Source organism: Lepus europaeus, chromosome 17 (genome assembly GCF_033115175.1).
Source record: "Lepus europaeus isolate LE1 chromosome 17, mLepTim1.pri, whole genome shotgun sequence".
In the NCBI taxonomy this organism is placed as follows: domain Eukaryota; kingdom Metazoa; phylum Chordata; class Mammalia; order Lagomorpha; family Leporidae; genus Lepus; species Lepus europaeus.
In genome coordinates, this window is record NC_084843.1 from 26,082,117 (window position 1) to 26,098,679 (window position 16,563).

Genomic DNA, 16,563 nt, shown 5'->3' on the forward strand with positions numbered 1-16,563 from the left:
TGTGTGATTTCTCAATGGGAGGAAGGAGCTTAGTACATCCTTGGGGAACTGCCAGCCTGACTTGTATAAATTCTTGTCCAGATTAAGATGGTAAAACCCAAATGTTTGCAAGACAGATACTGACCATGAACAAGCTGATTTATTCTGCAGGGCCCCCCTAAAGCTAAGGTGATAGGCACCTCAAAACAGAGTAGTAAAAAGAGATAACTAAATGCATGGAGTGAAGTGAGACCCCAGCCCCTCTCCCAAACCCACAGAAAAACAAGAAACTTATTCTCTGGCAAACTATCAGAATCAAAACATATGAAGAAGACTTTTCTGGAACATATGGATCCAGGGGCCAGTGTTGTGGTACAATGGGTTAAGCCATTGCTTGTGACCCTGGCATCCCACGAGTGCAGGAAAAGCAGCAGAAGATGGCCCAAGTACTTGGACCCCTGAGTCCCACATGAGAGACCCAGATGAAGTTCCAGGCTCCTGTCTTCAGACTGGCTCAAGTTCTGCTGTTATAGCTATCTGGGGAGTGAACCAGTGGATGGAAGATATTTTTCTTTCTGTCTCTTTCCCTCTCCCTCTTTCTGTAACTCTGCCTTTTAAATAAATAAATCTTTTTTGTTTTGTTTTGTTTTTGTTTTTGTAGATTTACTTATTTGAAAGGTGGAGCCACAGAAAGGCAGAGGCAGAAAGAGAGAAGTCTTTCATCCACTGGTTCATTCCCCAAATGGCCACCACAGCTGGAGCTGGGCCAATCCGAAGCCAGGATTCAGAAGCTTCTTCCAGGTCCCCCATGCGGGTGAGGGGCCCACTGCTTTCCCAGGCGATAGCAGAGAGCTAGATAGGAAGAAGAGAAGCCAGCATTCAAACTGGCGCCCATATGGGATGCTGGCATTGTAGGCAGCAGCTTTACCTGCTATGCCATAGCACCAGGCCCAATAAAATAAACCTTTAAAAAAAAAAAGTGGATCCAAAAAAAAAATTTCTATCACATAGATATGTAAATATCCAGCCCCTTCTCCTACCTCACTTTCATGTAGCCAGATGCTCTTGGGTGGAAAACCACTCTGAATCTTGTTTAGAGAAATCTAACATGCCAGAAAAGACCTGTAACAAGGACATTTGAGGCAATCCAAAGAAAACTTGCTAGCTCCTGTTCCTAACAGTGAAGCTACCTCAATCAGTGAACAAAGCCCACCTCAGCACACAGACTATCAGTCTTTTAGTGATTCGTTTATAACCAAAAATGTAACAGAGAACTAGAAGTTAAAGTTGACAAATTCTCCCAGAAGGGTAGAACAGAGACTACATGTGTACACATTTGGAAAGCGAACCAGTAGATGGAAACTGTTTCTCAAAAAAAAAAAAAAAAAAAAGTTAATGCTCTAGTGCTCAGGGAGGAGGAGAGGAGATTGAGAGAGCCAAATCTTTATCTACCTTGATAAGAAGTTAAATCTAAATACCTAAAATTGATAAACCAAAAGATTCTAGCAGGAGATTATCACTGAGAATTACAAAGAGAAATTTCAAAAGCTAAACTGATGGCATTAAGGACAGGGTTTAGGAGGGTGAGACAGTTCTTCATTAGAATGAGCCTTTTAATACCAACCAGCCTTTCAGCCATTCAGATCAGCACTAACAGAGATGACGCCAGCCACAGCCGTTCATTTCAAGTTTTCTAGCAGTCACATTTTAAAAACTACAAAAAGTGGGACTCATTTTACTAATTTTCTTGTCCAATATACCCAAAATATTATCATTTCCACATATAGCTTTGGCCACATTTCAAGTGCTCAGTGGCCACATGTGACTAATGTTACCCTACTGGGCAGAACATTGTAGATGTAAGACTTTATTCAGAGCTACTTTTGTTTTAGGAAATAGTAGTAACAACGAGCAGCCTACCTTCTGCACCTGGGCTTTGACCACCAGTCCCGGCAACAGGTTATTGAGGGTCCAGTTTTGCTCCTCAGAAGCAATGGCAGCAGAAACCTCCGAGTGGCCCACAGACAGACTGACAACGCCTCCATCGCCTTTCACCTCTTCAATGATGCAGTGCAGGTACTGACCCACCTTCAGGTTAGCACCTGTAGGCCCAGATCCAGTCCCCAAAAGGGAAAATACTTTGTTGAGAAGGACCTTTAACTTGGGCCCATACAACACCTGAAAAGATCCATAGACTACAGCCCAGCTGGCATCAATTAGTCTTTTTTTTTTTTTTTTTTTTTTTTTGACAGGCAGAGTGGACAGTGAGAGAGAGAGAGAGAGAGAGAAAGGTCTTCCTTTGCCGTTGGTTCACCCTCCAATGGCCACTGCGGCCGGCGCATTGTGCTGATCCGAAGGCAGGAGCCAGGTGCTTATCCTGGTCTCCCATGCAGGTGCAGGGCCCAAGGACTTGGGCCATCCTCCACTGCACTCCCAGGCCACAGCAGAGAGCTGGCCTGGAAGAGAGGCAACCGGACAGAATCCGGCGCCCTGACCGGGACTAGAACCTGGTGTGCCTGCACCACAAGGTGGAAGATTAGCCTATTGAGCCGCAGCGCCGGCCCAATTAGTCTCTATATTACCAATCTCCAAGAGGCCAATTACGAAAAGGGAATGAAGCTTCCCCTAGTTAATATAGAGTTCAACTGCCCCACAAAATATGAATGTCTAAACAAGTCAGGACAGCGCTGTTCAGAGAGCCTGGGGACCCAGATCTCGGCGGCAGTGGTCCATCAGGACTCAGTGAGACCCTGCCACTCCCGGGCCCTTCATCCACCTTCCCTTTCCTTCCAGCTGAGACGCACTGCTGATTCTGCCAACACCAAACAGTCTTCAGGGTCACCCTTTTATCACGTTTAAACATAATCCCCACATGCACTTCATCACCGTGGACGGGCCCTTCTTCCTGCCTTCACCTTTGTTCCTCTGTCGGATGTACTCCTGGGCTTTCTGCAGTGGCAGAAAAGCTCTGGTCCCACCAACACCAATGTCTACGAGGTAGCCATGGTCTTCCAGGCTGGAGACAGTGCCTGTGAGGAGCTGAGGAAAAGAAAACATTCCCCCAAATTGCAAGTCAACAGTAATGGAATACACAACAAATGTCCACTACCAAACACAAGTGTCCCCACGGGCACACTCTTCCATAATCCCGCTCCATTTCTAACTTGAAACCACAATCCCACTAGAAGCTAAGTGAGTGGAAGATAGGAACTTTAATTTTTGCTGGGCTTGAAGAATCCTTCCATTTCCATTCCGTTTGTACATCATTCAGCAGTGTTACACAGAGCTGAATGATAAAAGCACGGAAAAAAGTCTCTCACCACCTGGAGACTTCTCATAAGACAGGAAACCTTCTGTGTTATGCAAAGAGGGATAAACAGAGGCCCTGCACGGCCAGACTGCAGAGTCATAGCAAACTAGAGAATCTGGAACTACTCCCCTAGCTATCACTCTATCTTTCCTAAGCACCACTTCTGCATCTCATAAGAAGGGTGTGGCTCTGACACTGATGAGCTACTCATCAGTAGTGTGTGGTAAGGGTCTTAACCTTTCAAGTCCATTTCCTCAAATGTACAAGGGGGAAAATATTTACTTCCCTCACAGAAGAGGATCTCATCAAAGTGCCTAAATAGCACCTGTCATGGAGCAGGCTTTTTGACACTTGTCAATTTCCTACAACTTTTACTCCTTTCTACTCAACTAAATTCTATTTATTCTATTGTACCCACTTGGAGGTCCTGGAGCCAGGACTTGGAGGTCCTGGAGTCAGGACTAACTTCTCCTGACTCTCCACTGGACTGGACATAATTAGTGGGATATCTATTAATTAACACAGACGACAGACTAACCACCATCTACCCTGTCTCCTGCCCTCATAGAGCAGCCCTCAGGCATTCCACACATCCGTCAGAGGCCTTTGAAAGACTTAATCTGTAAGGTTAGGCACTACAGGGGACTCACTCCTCTCACCATCAGCAAGCCCCCTACTATGGCTCCCTGGGAGTCTCCTTCTCTGTCATCAGCTAAATTGCACTGGCTTTCCCTTTTTCCACTCTAAGGTAATGATTAGGTTTAAGTCTGCAATGTCCAGGAAGCACCCAAGACATCCAGGAGACCTTCCCTCCAGGAGAAGATCCAAGACTACCTGTAACAATTAAGCTGGAAGTAAAAAGTGACCTAGACCACGTTCTTCTGGGGCTAGGGCCAGGAGAAGGCCTGCTGCCGGCTCCTCTTCCCTAATCCCAGATACATACCATGCCAGGCTTCAGGGCCTCAGCACTCAGCACTTTGTTGACATTTTTGGGATTCAGAGATAGCTTGACACTCTTTTTGCCCTTCTCCGTGATAGCCAGACTTCTCACCACACATCTCACCAGCATTCCAGGTGCGAAGAGTTCAGGCAAGCGGAGTAGGTCCTGCATTGCACAAAAGAAAAGATATGATACCTACCATTCCCCTGAACCAAGAAGCCATGCCAGCCTTGGCTCAGTGGCTTCTCACCCTCAGACCCCAAATAACCAAAGGAAGATAGATCTGCAGCTAAGACACCAGTCTTGAACTTCAGCATTAAGTGTCCAAATATATACACACATGAATGGATATAAAATGACACGTCAAGAGTGGGTGTCCGGCAGCCAGTGCTGTGGCATAGCAGGTAAAGCTGCCCCCTGCGGTGCTGGAATGCCACATGGGCACCAGTTTGAGAACCAGCTGCTCCACTTCGAATCCAGCTCTCTGCTATGGCCTGGGAAAGCAGTAAAAGATGGCCCAAGTCCTTGGACCCCGAACCTGCGTGGGAGACCTGGAAGAAGCTCCTGGCTCCTAGCTTCGAATCGGCTCAGCTCGGGACATTGTGGCCCAATTGGGAGTGAACCAGCAAATGGAAGACCTCTCTCTCTCTCTCTCCTCTCTCTCTCTCTGCCTCTCCTTCTCCTCTCTCTGTGTAACTCAGACTTTCAAATAGATAATCTTTAAAAAGAAATAAATTAACTAATTAATCCAATGGTCCTTCTCTTATGTGTTCTTTAAAAGGCACTTAACATTCCTGACTGCTCCTTCCTTCTTTAAATGTTTCCTCCCTGGCTTTCAAGACCTTTGATTCACTAGTTTTCTTCTCAATCTCTCTGGACCTTCCTGCTTTTTCTCACAGCAACTCTTCTGATTCAGGAATTAAAATACAGTATTTAGGGCGCCAGCGCTGTGGCGTAGTGGGTAAAGATACTGCCTGCAGTGCCGGCATACAATATGGGCACCGGTTTAAGTCCCAGCTGCTCTACTCCCAATCCAGCTCTCTGCTATGGCCTGAGATAACAGTGGAAGATGGCCCAAGTCCTTGGGCCACTGCACCCATGTAGGAGACCTGGAGGAAGCTCCTGGCTCCTGGCTTCAGATCAGCAGCACTGGCCATTGCAGCCAATTGGGGAGTGAACCAGCAGATGGAAAATCTCTCTCTCTCTCTCCTCGCTCTCTTTCTCTCTCTGCCTCCCCTTCTCTCTCTGTAAATCTTTCAAATAAAATAAATAAATCTTTTAAAAAAAAAAAAAAAAAAACAGCATTCAGGGACCAGTATTGTGGCAGTGAGTTAAGCTGCCACCTGTGGCACTGGCATCCCATATCGGATTGCTAGTTCAAGTCCTGGCTGCTCCACTTCTAATCTAGTCCCTAAGCTTCAGGTTCCTGGTTTGAGCTCGACCAGCACCACTCCCACCCACCATCCCAACGCTGCCACATGGTTGAGGCCATTTGGAAGTGAACCAGTGAGTGGAAGATCTCTCTCTGTATATATCACTCTGCCCTTTAAAAAAAGTAAATAAATCTTTCAAAAAATAAAATATGATATTTATTCTAGACCCAACTCTTAGTAGCTTCTTACTCCATTTGCTCCCTACTAGGAACTTTCTCCCTTGAATTAGCTTGAAAGCACCTAAATAAAGAGTTTCAACTTTTATGTCTTCAGGCTAGACATTCCTGAATTCTGTAATCACCTGTCTACTGGATATCTCAATTTCACCTCAAATTATACATATCAAAAAGCCTATCAGCAGGGCCCAGCGCCATGGCTCACTTGGTTAATCCTCCACCTGTGGCGCCGCTATCCCATATGGGTGCCAGGTTCTAGTCCCAGCTGCTCCTCTTCCAGTCCAGCTCTCTGCTGTGGCCTGGGAAGGCAGTGGAGGATGGCCCAAGTGCTTGGGCCCTGCACCCGCATGGGAGACCAGGAGGAAGCACCTAGCTCCTGGCTTCAGATTGGCGCAGCGTGCTGGCCGTAGTGGCCATTTGGGGGTTGAACCAACGGAAGGAAGACCTTTCTTTCTGTCTCTCTCTCTCGAGAGACTCTGCGTGTCAAATAAAAAATAAATAAAAATAAAAAGCAACATCAGCAGTTGGTGCTGTGGCACAGCGGGTAAAGCCACTGCCTGCAGTGCTGGCATCCTATACGGGTGCCGATTTGAGTCCTAGCTGCTCTACTTCCAATCCAGTTCTCTGCTATGTCCTGGGAAGGCAATAGAGGATGGCCTAAGTGCTTGCGTCCCTGCACCTAAGTGAGAGACTTGGAAGAGGCTCCTGGCTCCTGGCTTCGGGTAGATGCAGCTCCAGCTATTGCACCATATGGGGAGCGAACCAGCAGATGGAAGATATCTCTCTCTCTGTCTCTGCCTCTCTGTAACTCTGCCTTTTAAATAAATAAATAAATCTTAAAAAAAAAAAAAAAAAAAAGCCATATCATGTCCACCTCCCCCAGTCCAGTCCAAGCCTTCTTCTATCTGAAAATGGCACGGCCAGCTGTCAAATCTCACACAGAAATCCAGGACTGATCTCTGCCACCTCTCTCTGTCCCACAGCCCAAATCCAAACTATCACTGGGGAATGACTTCATCTCCTCAATCCTCAGGAAATCATAAAACCAAGCTGCCATTGTTCCCAGAGCCCAGATAGCTACACCTGCCTCCTAACATCTCCAGACAACTTCTAGTACTTCTTCCTTCCAGGTTATGCCATGTACCTCTCAACACCACCTAAATGAGAACATTCCAAGCGCTTCCCACTAGTACCTAAAAATTGATCCTCGCGGCCAGCACTGTGGCACAGTAGGCTAAGCCTCCACCTGAGAAACTGGAATCCCTTGAGGGTACCGGTTTGTGTCTGAGCTGCTCCTCTTCCAATCCAGCTCACTGCTATGGCCTGGGAAACCAGTAGAAGATAGCCCAAGTGCTTGGGCCCCTGCACCCATGTGGGAGACTGGAAGAAGCTCCTGGTTTCAGATTAGCCCAGCTCTGGCTGTTGCAAACATTTGGGGAATGAACCAGTGGATGGAAGACCTTCCTCTCTGTCTCTCCCTCTCTAACTCTGCCTCTCAAATAAATAAATAAAATATTTAAAAAAAAACACACACACACACACAATTCTCACTATGGCCTGCAAGACCACACACATAATCTGGCCTGCAATCCGCTCTCCACTCCATCCCACACCACACTTGCCCTTGCTGTCTCCTCTAGCCACTCTAGCCTGCTCTGTTACATATCAAGCTTCTATCTGCACTCCATTCCTTCCTCACCTAGGAAACCCTCATCCTTCAGATCTTGTCCCAAACATCCCTTTTAGAGAAGTCTTCCAGGTTCCCTGTAATAAGCAAAAATACCCTTATTATTTACCAAAAAAAAAACAAAAAAAAACAAACCTATCCTTATAAACTCTCATGGCACCTTGTACCTTTTCTTCTTAGTACTTAGCAAAGCTGTAATTTTACATCCGTGTACCCTATGTTTCTAGAAACAGGTATCATGCAGATCTCCCTTACCTTCAGAGGCTCTTCTTGTGTCATCTGCTCATTTAGTTTTTCAGTATAGGCATCACAGATTTCAGTCACTTGCACAAATCCCTGGAGGCCGTTGGGAAGACTGATCACCAGCTCCAGTTCATTCACCTCTTTCACACAACCCAAAATCCGCATTCCCTCACACAGGGACTAGAAGAGAAAAACAAGAAATGTCTACAACACGCAAGAGAGCAATGAAAGGAGAGGCTGGGGGGAGATGGGTGTCTGGCTTCTAGTTCCAACTCTGACATTTAAAAGCTACATGACTGGGGCCAGCACTGTAGCGCAATGGGTTAAGCCACCACTTGCCGCACGAGCATCCCATATGAGCACCTGTTCAAATCCTGGCTGCTTTACATCAGATCTTGCTCCCTGCTAATGCACCTGGGAAAGCAGCAGATGATGGCCCAAGTCCTTGGGCCCCTGCACCCATGCAGGAGACCTGGATGAAACCCCTGGCTGCTGGGCCCAGTTTCAGCTATTCCCGCCATCTGGGGAGAAAACGAATGGACAGAAGATCTCAATTGTTCTCTCTCCTCTCTGTAACTCTTGCCTTTCAAAAAAAAAAAAAAAAAAAGCTACAGGATTGGGCTGGCATTGGGTGTAGTGGTAACACACTGCTTGGGATGTCCACATGCCATTCAGGAGTGCCTCCGTTTGCATTCCACCTCCACTTCCAATCATATTTCCTGCTAATATGCCTGGTAGGTAGCAGAGAATAGTTCAAGTAGTTGAGTCCCTACCATCCAGATGGAGTCCCAGGCTCCTAGCTTCAGCCTAATCCAGCCCTAGCTATTATAGGCACTTAGAGAGTGAGCCACAGGATGGAAGGGCTCTCTCTGTGTCACTCTGCCTTTCAAATAAAGAAATCTTTAATAAGTAAATAAATTTTTAAAATTTTGAGCCAGCATTGTGATACAGTAGGTTAGGCTGCCACCTGTGGTGCTGGCATCCTATATGGGCCTATGCTTGTCTTGGATGCTCTACTTCGGATCCAGCTCCCTGTTAATGGCCTAGGAAAAGCAGTGGAAGATGGCCCAAGGGCTTGGACCCCTGCCACCCATGTGGGCGTCCCTGGCTTTAGCCTGGCCCAGTGCTGGCCATTGCAGCCATCTGGGGAGTGAACTAGCAGATGGAGGATCTCTCTCTAACTTTCAAAATAAATAAATAAATCTTAAAAAGAAATTTAAGGAACATATTAAGACTATTTCACTCCTCTGCGATAGATTCACATCAATGAAATGAATGGGTAGTACTAGAACGACTGCTCTAATCTCTGAACTGACTGAAACATAAGCCCCATGAGGCTACAAGCAAGCCTACGGCATCCTAGAGAACTCAGGCATTGGTGAGTAATCAATAATGCTGAGTTCTCAGGGCAAACTGTGAGAAGCCACAGACATACAAAAGGCATAAAAGAATGAAGGGAGAAAAGAACAAAAGAAACAAGATCATTTGTTCAAAGGAAAACTAATTTTCAACAAACCTCAACACTAAGGATTTCAAACTTCTCTCTTACAGACTTGCTGCTTTCTCTCTCTTCACTTTTCAACTTTTTGGTTTTTGCTGGCCCTTTCTGGCTCTTTTTCCTTTTGGTGGATTCTTCTTCAGTAGAAATCTAAAGGAGAAAAAAAGACCAACAAAGATTTTTAAAAAAATATATACAAAGCAGCAAATTCTAGTCTTCCCATTTCGAATCATCTACACCTTGCTTTGTTATTCCTCTACTCCACCCCACTCAACATTCTTAACTGTTCCTTTAATTCCTACTTCAATCCTGGTTCTTCCATTCAGCCACTAATGCTCCCTTTGCCCAAGGTCTGAGAAACCTCCTTTGTGTTCCCAAAGTCTCTCATCTTCCGTGTTATTTGTCCCCTAACTGGGATGGACCCTGGAGTTCCAGGGCTTGAGAAGCAATGTGAAACAGTGCATTAAACTGGAGGCTGGAGTTAGAGATCCAACTTAAATCCCCAACTCCCCTTTAACAAGCCACAGGATTTCAGCTAAATTATATAACCTCTCTGCCCTTCAGGTCCTCATCACAGAATTGCAATCTCTACTTCACAGCATAGCTGGAAAAAAAACATTATACAACATAGACAGAACACTTCAAACTTAAATCTAAATACCACATTTTAAAAGATGTAGCCTTGTTGATAGTAAAGTCTAACAAGTTCAATATTCAGTAGTCTTGAACAGGAAATAAATATGGAAAATAACATGTTCTCAAACAAGGCTCAACGTTCACAGAAAAGACCCTAGAAAGCTTCCGGTGAGTCTCACTAAACAATCATACCACTTACATCAAATAAGTTGTCTTGTTCAACTGACTGCGGGAAAGATTTCTCTGATTTGTGATCTGATTTCTTTCTTGTACCCCCTCGGGGGAAGCTTTCTTCCAGTGTTGCCATGTTTGGACTCCTAAAAACAATATAAAGAATGGTGAGGTGCAGTGCTGTGGTGTAGTGGGTAAAGGCGCTGCCTGCAGTGCCAGCATCCCATATGGGCACTGGTTCAGGTCCCGGCTCTCTGCTATGGCCTGGGAAAACAGTAGAAGATGGCTCAAGTCCTTGGGCTCCTGCACCCACATGAGAGACCCAGAAGAAGTTCCTGGCTCCAGACTTCAGATCGGCGCAGCTCTGGCCATTGTGGCCATCTGGGGAGTAAACCAGCGCATGGGAGACTCTCTCTGTGCCTCTGCCTCTCTGTAACTCTGCCTTTCAAATAAATAAATAAATCTTAGAGAGAGAGAGAGAGAGAGAGAGAGAGAGAAGAGTTAGAATGGTGAGATGTAGCACTGAAGGTACATTTTGTTAAGGTTGTTATCAGTGGGCAAGAGCTGTCACCTCTAGCATTGTGCTAGACAACATTCAGGTTCCAAATAGCAAGGCGAATCAGGGGCAGAGAAGGCACTGGGGTTAGTTCCCGAGGGTAGAGCCTGGGTTTACAAGGGGCCCCTTCAGGGGAATCAGATTCGCAGCGAGGCTCAGGGTACCAAACCACTGTTTCCACACGGCGAGCGCTAAGCAGAGACCAGAGGCAGCCAACTTGGGGGCCGACCCGAGAGCCATGAAGTCTCCTCCCTTCCCGCCTCAGCCCTCACTCACCTGACCGGCGCGGCAGCAGCACCTCCAGCTCCGGGGCCGTGCCGCTGTAAGCACACACGAGGAGACCGGGATATCGCCACACTACATACTACACTTCCGGAGGCGTGGGCGGGCTCAACGCTCTACTTCCGTTACTAAAGTGAGCCGAGGAAGCTAGGCGAAGACAGGAAGCGGAAGGGCGGGACTTGAAGCCGTAGCCAATCGACGCAGAGGGCGGACGCTCTTTAGCCCGTTGAACGCGTGCTAGGGAGGAGGGTTCTTCCGGCCGGGCACAGGGTTCTGTGTGTGTTGAAGGACGTCGGCTGCGGAATTTGAGGCTTCGGTAAGGTGGGTGAGGAAGGGAACTCTGGCTCGGTCCTCGGGTCCCCGGTTTGCGGGCCTGGCCTGGAAGCTGACCATTGCTTCTTTCTGACGTGGCGACGGGGGCGACAGCCGTGGGTGGGGGGGGGTGGAGAAAATGAGGTTTGGAGGGTGAGAGTGCGGGCAGTGTCTGAGAAACGTCGGGGCGAGGCGGACAGACGCTTCCAAAGCTCTCGCCGTTTCCCTTAGGTTGCGTTTCCTAGTGGAGAAGGAGGAGGCCTGCCGCGAAAGGGTCCCCCAAGGTCACGCAGTGACGAGGCCGAGGACTCGGACCCGTACGTGGCCGAATTCACTTCTTTTCCTCTGTGTGGCCTTAGTTTGAATTGAGCCTTGCTTAGGAAGCTGGCCAGTCAGGCCCGCTGTAGCCGCGCGGCGGCGAGCGTTTGGACTCGGTCCGCACAGTCAGCCGGACGGGGGCCGTTCCTGGAGGTGCCTGGAACGGAACGGAGGCCTTGAAGAGGCTGCTCGTGGTGGCTGAGCGGCCCTCCTTCGTCTTTGGCTGTTGCTGTGCCTCCCGGTCTCCCCATTGCAGGGGGCTGACCTGTTGAGACAGAATAGCAGTGTCGAAGAGCAGAGAAAGCAGCAAAGGCACCTGCTCGCCGTGGGCCCTTTCACAGGTGCAGAGAGGGACGTGGAGAGATGAGTTAGGTTCCATAGCAGTTCTCGGAGCAATCAGAAGCGAAGGCCCTGCTCGCTATAATTTCTTACAGGCTACCCTTCGATATTAAATCAGTTATGGGCGTGGGTGATTTTTCTTCCCCATGAGTATGTCTGTAAATTTAATGTGACATAAAGGGAAGCGAATTTCAGTTCGGTTATTCCACAACACAAGGATTCCTGATACCATCAAGTAGCCTGCAGTTTGCTGGAAGGTGCGGATCCGCGTGATTTCAAACTTGATCTCGCTGGAAAAGTTCCCACTCCCCTCTCTCTCAGCCTCTCCGGAGTCCTCCTTGAAGACCCAGACTAAATTCCGTTTCCTATACCATATCCTTTCCTGCAGTGAGAATTAGCCTTCTATGGAATATCTCAAACATCGACCTTCCTCTAATTTATGTAAATTAGTGCAAAATTTAAAGCACTTTCCTCTTGTTTGATTTGGGGCCACAGTTGTCATAGCAGGTTGCGCTGCTGCTTGTGACTCTGTCCTCTCATACTGGAGTGCCACTTGGCATCCTGGTTGCTCCATTTCCAATCTAGCTCCCTGCTAATGCTCCTGGGAAGGCAGCAGATGGTGGCCTGAGTGCTTGGACCCTTGCCACCCACCGGGAAGACTCTGATGGAGCTGCAGCCTGAACCAGGCCTGGTGGTTTTAGCCGTTGGGGAGTGAACCAGCTGATGGCAGCTTTCTGTTGCCCTCTCCTGCTTTTCAAAGTTAAAAATATGTGTGTGTATGTATACACACAAAGTTTGACTTGGACACCAACCACATCCTTCTAAAGAGTTTTGTTAGGTGGAAGGCAGAAGTTACCACTTTATGACGTGACAAAGCCAAGCCCTTGTATTGCTGTAGAATTCCTCATAGAAGCATACTTCATGATCCTAAGAATCCACAAGTAAATCGTGAAATAAGTAGGGGGAAAAGTATGCCTTTAATAAGTTCAGTAAATAAAACCATTTTTGTAAAAACTACAACATAAAGATTTCTTTTAATGGGGATTTTCATAACTTGGGCTAGACTGGCCAAGACCTCTGAAAGGGCCTAAGAATGGATTTCCTTTGCTGGTCCAAGAAATGGTGTTCAAAATTAAGGTCCTTTGTCTCAGATTTTCCTTGCCAATTCTTTTCACATGAATGCCCCTGAAGGCTTTTGAATGGTAAACGGGGCACACCAGTTTCCATAGCAACAACTCTCAGATCTCTCCCTCTTCCATTTCATCAAGAGCCAGCTGAGTCACTGCCACTGCCTACCAATCTCGACCGGACCTCGACCGGCTCGTCTGTGTTGCCAATCGACTCGGCGTGGCGTCGGTCGTGGTAGATAGGTGGTCACACATACGAATTTCCAACTGTTACTCTGGTGGCCTTTTCAATATTTTTTGCCATTTCTTATTAAAAGCACATACCTTTATAAAATACACAGATGACCCCTTTTAAAAATGTTATATATTTTTGCAAAGAGTTTTTTCTATACGATTTTTTTTAAGTATCTGTTGTTTGTTTCCAGTACTGAAGTTTTTTCCAAATTTTAATGTGCATCAGTATTACCTAGGAACTTCATTAAAACAGATTGCTTGGATTCTGAGTTTCTTTTTCGATAGGCTTTATGGTGTCTGAGAATGTGCATTTCCAACCAGTTTTTAGTGATGCTGATGCTCCTGGACAAGGAGACTTTGAGAACCATTGATAAATCCCATAATATAATATCCAGAAGTAGGATTTTTTTAATATTTAGCATTACTTGGAGGCCTCTTTCCATGTTAATACACAAACATCTTTGTACATCATATTTCCTCCAATAGTTTTTCACTTTGATAAAGTGTTTCAGTGGTCATCCTTGAACCATATAAGGTGTTTTCGCTTTGTAATATTTCTATAAGGGTACATTCCTGGAGATAAGAGTATACTTGTTTTATACATAGATACTGCCAAATTATACTTTAGGGAAGTTATACCAGTTTATATGCCAAACCCATAGAATGCTTATTTTTCCACATTCTTTTTATTTTTATTTTTTTATTTTTTTTGACAGGCAGAGTGGACAGAGAGAAAGGTCTTCCTTTGCCGTTGGTTCACCCTCCAATGGCTGCCGCGGTTGGCGCGCTGCGGCCGGCGCACCACGCTGATCCGATGGCAGGGACCAGGTGCTTCTCCTGGTCTCCCATGTGGGTGCAGGGCCCAAGCATTTTATTTTTTGACAGACAGAGAGAAAGGTCCTCCTCTCCGTTGGTTCACCCCCCAAATGGCCGCTAAGGTTGGCGTGCTGCACTGATCCGAAGCCAGGAGCCAGGTGCTTCCTCCTGGTCTCCCATGCAGGTGCAAGGCCCAAGGACTTGGGCCATCCTCCACTGCCTTCCCGGGCCACAGCAGAGAGCTGGACTGGAAGAGGAGCAACCGGGAAAGAATCCGGCGCCCCAATCGGGACCAGAACCTGGGGTGCTGGTGCTGCAGGCAGAGGATTAGCCAAGTGAGCCACGGCGCTGGCCATTTTTCTACATTCTTAATACTACTTATGGTCATTTTATCTTTTCCATTTTGATGGTTAAATATTGTTCTTATTTCCCATTTCTTTGCCTATTGTGAGATTGATTATCCTTTTATGTTTTTGGCACATTCTTTAGATTTTCCCATTCGTAAGATGATTGAAATATTTGCCCATGTTTTCTTCCAGAAATTTTGGTTTCAGCATTTACACTTAGATCTTTTACATATTTTGGTGTAGGGAGTAAGTTTTCCATTTTCACTACTACCACCAATGGCTATTGACTCCATTTACTAAATGGTCCTTTCTCAGTTCCCATGGGAGCCTTATATGTAAAACCAAAAAAACTCTTTAGTAGTGTTTAGTAGTGTTTAGTAGTTTAGTAGGTATTGTGTGTTGAGTTCTTTAGTTGATGGTTACCCCTGAGAAAGTTTCAACTAGTCTTAAAATTAATTCAGTGTTGAATAGTATGGATGGAGCCAGGAATCAAAACTTATGCCCAGCTATACAAGGTCAACAGGTGAACTTAGTGATTACTACACAGTTCTTCATACTTAAAGTGAGTGAACATATTAATCCTGGAATGTTTGTAAAATAGCAGCCAAGAATGTTTTACTTTTTAAAGCTTCTGTCATAAGCGCGGCTTTTCCCACCATCTGTGCTGCTTTGTTGGGTGAAACATAAGTAAAAATTTACTATATTTATCTGCAATGACTTAGCTTTTAAACTTTTAAAATTGCCTCCGAACTAATTTTTTGTTGCTTTTTTTTTTTTTTTTTTAAGATTGAAATCATGGCAGGTCCAGAAACTGATGCTCAATTCCAGTTCACTGGTATTAAAAAATATTTCAACTCTTACACTCTCACGGGAAGAATGAATGTAAGTATTAATGATACTTTTAAGCAGTTAATGTTTTAAATTAGTATAGGTGTGGTAACTCTTGCCATTTAATTTTTTGCAGTGTGTACTGGCTACATATGGAGGCATTGCTTTGCTGGTCTTATACTTCAAGTTAAGGTCTAAAAAAACTCCAGCTGTGAAAGCAACATAAGTGGTAAGAAGTTGACATTTACATGTTTACACTTTAGCCATTTGCTATTAAGAGTTTTTTCCTCCACTGTCACAGTAAACTCGTTGTTTTGCAAAATTCATTGTATATAATTTCAATGTGCAAATGTGGCTGTATGAATCATTTCACAGAAGAAACCTGTCTCCCATTAGAATTTTTAAATACAATTGTTTTGAGCATGAAAGATAATCTATATCTGTGAATACTTTCTTAGCTTAAAGTGCCTTCCCAAAGGATTGTTGGGGCACCCAGATTTGTAAGGAGGGGGGTAATGTCTTTTGACCCATTGTGGAATAACAGCTTCTGTTTCTCGCACATTTGCTGAGTAAAAATTTGTCTCTTGCTTTTTGCTGAGGAATTTTCCCCCCCCATTTACCATCTGTATTTTTCTTAACATCCTATCGTGTTCTCATTTAACAATTTGGTGAATTGCATAAGGTCTTTATGTAATAATTATTAATCAACCTATTGCATTTGTTAGTATTGTTGGATTTTGGTAGTCAGTTTTTCATCTTTAGTCTTTAAAAATCCTCCTAACCCTTATTTGCTCAGAAGCTTGTATTGAAATGACTGTATACATCTGTTACATTGGCAAGTAATATGGAAAATCCAGATCTTTATCTAACGTAGCACTATCCCACAGAAATTTTTCTTCTAAAGAGCTTTTCCCATATTGAGACCATCTTAGAGGACTGTATAGTTTGCCCAATTTCCCCATCAGGGACCTCGTAATTTGGGGGGATAGATAGTAGCCCCACAAACATGGAGAAATTGTATCTCAAATGTTAAATTACAGATACCTATTTATTTTCTGTTATTTTAAGTATTACAGAATTCAATTTCTGGGGATGCATAGTCATCCTAGTAATCACTGAAGTCTTAAAAGTAGAGTTTAACATGTTTGTATCTAATCTATTTTTGTTTTGTTTATAGGATTATAAATTGTACCACATCTGTTAAGTTCCCATGCCTGGAGAAGCTAATGTCAACTCAATATGTGGTAATTCAATTTGTACAATAAATTATGAACCTGGAAAAGCTGGTTGTCTTTATTTACAAGATATCAAAAATATAAAAACTGTACAAA

At 45.2% G+C, this 16,563-nt stretch overlaps 2 protein-coding genes across 3 annotated transcripts in view; one reads left to right on the forward strand and one right to left on the reverse strand.

Moving 5' to 3' along the window:
• PDCD11 (programmed cell death 11) overlaps window positions 1-11,009 on the reverse strand; it is a 51,654-nt gene extending 40,645 nt beyond the window's left edge. The window contains exons 1-7 of the mRNA XM_062214949.1: window positions 10,906-11,009; window positions 10,102-10,219; window positions 9,285-9,416; window positions 7,781-7,948; window positions 4,233-4,394; window positions 2,895-3,018; window positions 1,900-2,081 (exon numbers count right to left, since the gene is read on the reverse strand). Of these exons, the coding sequence (XP_062070933.1) occupies window positions 1,900-2,081; window positions 2,895-3,018; window positions 4,233-4,394; window positions 7,781-7,948; window positions 9,285-9,416; window positions 10,102-10,209 (876 nt within the window). The 5' untranslated portion in view covers window positions 10,210-10,219; window positions 10,906-11,009. The remainder of the gene's footprint in view (window positions 1-1,899; window positions 2,082-2,894; window positions 3,019-4,232; window positions 4,395-7,780; window positions 7,949-9,284; window positions 9,417-10,101; window positions 10,220-10,905) is intronic.
• Window positions 11,010-11,119: 110 nt separating this feature from the next.
• On the forward strand, window positions 11,120-16,514 carry ATP5MK (ATP synthase membrane subunit k). 2 transcript variants are annotated; one of them, XM_062214063.1, is made up of 4 exons: window positions 11,120-11,227; window positions 15,191-15,286; window positions 15,369-15,461; window positions 16,410-16,514. In XM_062214063.1, exons 2-3 carry the CDS (start codon window positions 15,200-15,202, stop codon window positions 15,456-15,458), a joined length of 177 nt encoding a protein of 58 aa, XP_062070047.1. In that variant the 5' UTR covers window positions 11,120-11,227; window positions 15,191-15,199; the 3' UTR covers window positions 15,459-15,461; window positions 16,410-16,514. The 2 variants fall into 2 exon arrangements, with proteins under 2 accessions (XP_062070047.1, XP_062070048.1); XM_062214064.1 differs by having other exon boundaries at window positions 11,125-11,232.
• The last annotated feature ends 49 nt before the right edge of the window (window positions 16,515-16,563 follow it).